We start from the raw sequence: 2,058 nt of genomic DNA, 5'->3' as shown, positions 1-2,058 counted from the left end.
AATTGCTCAACAGTAATTTGTTCACCCACCATAGAATACTTATGCTCTTGAGAGAAGCCACTAGTGAAACCTATGGCCCCTAGGTCTGTTTCTGATCATATCAATCTCCATCACTTTATTATTGCTTTGCTTTTACTTTGCTTTTACTTTATTTACTTTACATCTCTATACCAAAAAAATATTATTTATCATCTCTAACAGATCTCACTTTCGTAAGTGACCGTGAAGGGATTGACAACCCCTAAGCGCGTTGGTTGCGTTGAGCTATTGTTTTTGTGTAGGTACGAGGGACTCGAGCGTAGCCTCCTACTGGATTGATACCTTGGTTCTCAAAAACTGAGGGAAATACTTACACTACTTTGCTGCATCATCCCTTCCTCTTCGGGGTAATCCAACGCAGTGCTCAAGAGGTAGCAACGGCTTCCACCCTTGCCCACTTGGTGAACTTGTCAATGGCAACATAGAGGTACCGGTAGCCCCCTGGCGCTCGAGGGAATGGGCCTAGGTTGGCCAGTCCCCAGACTGCAAACAGCCACGAGAGTGGAATGGTATGGAGGCCCTGAGCTGGTTGATGGATCTGCTTGGCGTGGAATTGGCAGGCCTCGCAGGACTTCACTAGTTCAGCTGCGTCATTGAACGCCGTAGGCCAATAGAACCCGCTGCGGAATGCCTTGCCGACGAGGGTTCGTAACGACGAGTGGTGCCCACAGTCCCCATCATGTATGTTGGCTAGCAGCTCTTTTCCATGTTCCCTGGAGATGCAATGCAATGAAACGTCATTTGGCCGCTTCCTATATATCTCACCGTCCTGGATGCAGTATGTCGTGGCTTGTCGGGCCACACGCTCCCCGTCTTCCTCCTTCTCCAGCAGTGTCTGTTGCGTCAGGTATTCCTTGAATTCCTTGGTCCAGCATCCCTCCTGAGGCTCGAGCACCAAGATTAGGCACGCTCCCGAAGTCGGGCCACAGGCTGGGGCTCCCGTTGCAGGTGGCTGTGGGAGCTCCTCCGGAGGCTGCGCTGTCCTTGAAAGCGATGGTGTCGCCGACGGCTTGAAGAGCCGCTCCTCGAACATGCCAGGCTCTTGGGGCTGTCGCTTGGATTCCCTTCTGGCAATGTCATCGGCTTCCTTGTTGGTTCCTCGAGGCACGTGCTGCAACTCCAAGCCTAGGAGCTGCTTCTCCATCTTGCGTACCTCCGCGAGGTATGCCTCCATGTGTTCGTCCTTTGGCTTGTACACTTTGTTGGAAAAGTTGACAGGAGTTGGGAGTCGCCCCTGATGGTGAGACGCTTCACCCCCAGCGCCGCCACAGCCTTCAGCCCAGCTATGAGGCCTTCATACTCTGCAGTTTTGTTGGAGACCTTCTTGCCCTGCTGGAAGCAGAGCTGCACGGTGTAGTAGAGCTTGTCCTGAGTGGGCAAGATGAGCACTGCTCCAGCCCCCGCGCCTTGGCGCGCGAAGGCACCATCGAAATACATGACCGAGTCGTCAGGCGCCTCACTTCCCGGTGAGAGGGACCAGTCCTCGCCTATTTCAAGCACCGGGGCGTCCGCCCATTATGCCACAAAATCGGCGAGCGCGGCTCCCTTGATGACCCTAGTGGTGCTGAACTCCAACTGGAACGCTTGCAGCTCGATGTTCCACTCAGCAACCCTCCCGGTGGAGTTGGGGCTCTTGAGCACCCTCTCTAGTGGGTAAGCCGAGATGACTTTGATGGGGTGTCCTTGAAAGTAGTGTCGTAGATTTTGTGAGGCCACCAGCAGCGCGAGTAGGAGCTTCTGAGCCATGGGGTACCGTGCTCTTGCATCCCGCAACACCGTGCTGACGAATTATACCGGGTGCTCAATGAGGGTAGGCATGCTGATCAGGCTTGCGTCTTCCGGGAGTTGGGGTGCCTCCTGAGGTGGTGGAGCCCCCAACGCTTGATCGCTTGTTGAGGCCTTTGCGGGTTCGGGAGCATCGTCCTGCTGAGCTTGCTCTTCTGCTGTTGCTGCGGCGGCCCTTGTAGCGCCCTCCTGGTCTTGCGTCGTCTCTGCTGGGGGTGTAGCTCTGCGCGATGT

The 2,058-nt window shown here is 54.9% G+C and overlaps 1 protein-coding gene across 1 annotated transcript; it reads right to left on the bottom strand.

Annotated features, from left to right (window-relative positions):
• Positions 1–403: 403 nt before the first annotated feature.
• Positions 404–1,213, bottom strand: LOC147990830 (uncharacterized). The gene has a single exon (XM_087538416.1). It carries the CDS (start codon positions 1,211–1,213, stop codon positions 404–406), a length of 810 nt encoding a protein of 269 aa, XP_087394542.1.
• Between the last annotated feature and the right edge of the window lie 845 nt (positions 1,214–2,058).

This window comes from Triticum urartu, chromosome 1A (assembly GCF_056163025.1).
Source record: "Triticum urartu cultivar PI428250 chromosome 1A, HENAU_Tu73, whole genome shotgun sequence".
Lineage (NCBI taxonomy): Eukaryota > Viridiplantae > Streptophyta > Magnoliopsida > Poales > Poaceae > Triticum > Triticum urartu.
The sequence above is the reverse complement of the archived record's forward strand: the minus strand, read 5'-3'. Positions and strand labels throughout refer to the sequence as shown.

Excerpts from the sequence above, each read along its gene's own strand:
- LOC147990830 (XM_087538416.1), bottom strand. The coding sequence starts at position 1,213 with ATGGAGGCATACCTCGCGGAGGTACGCAAGATGGAGAAGCAGCTCCTA.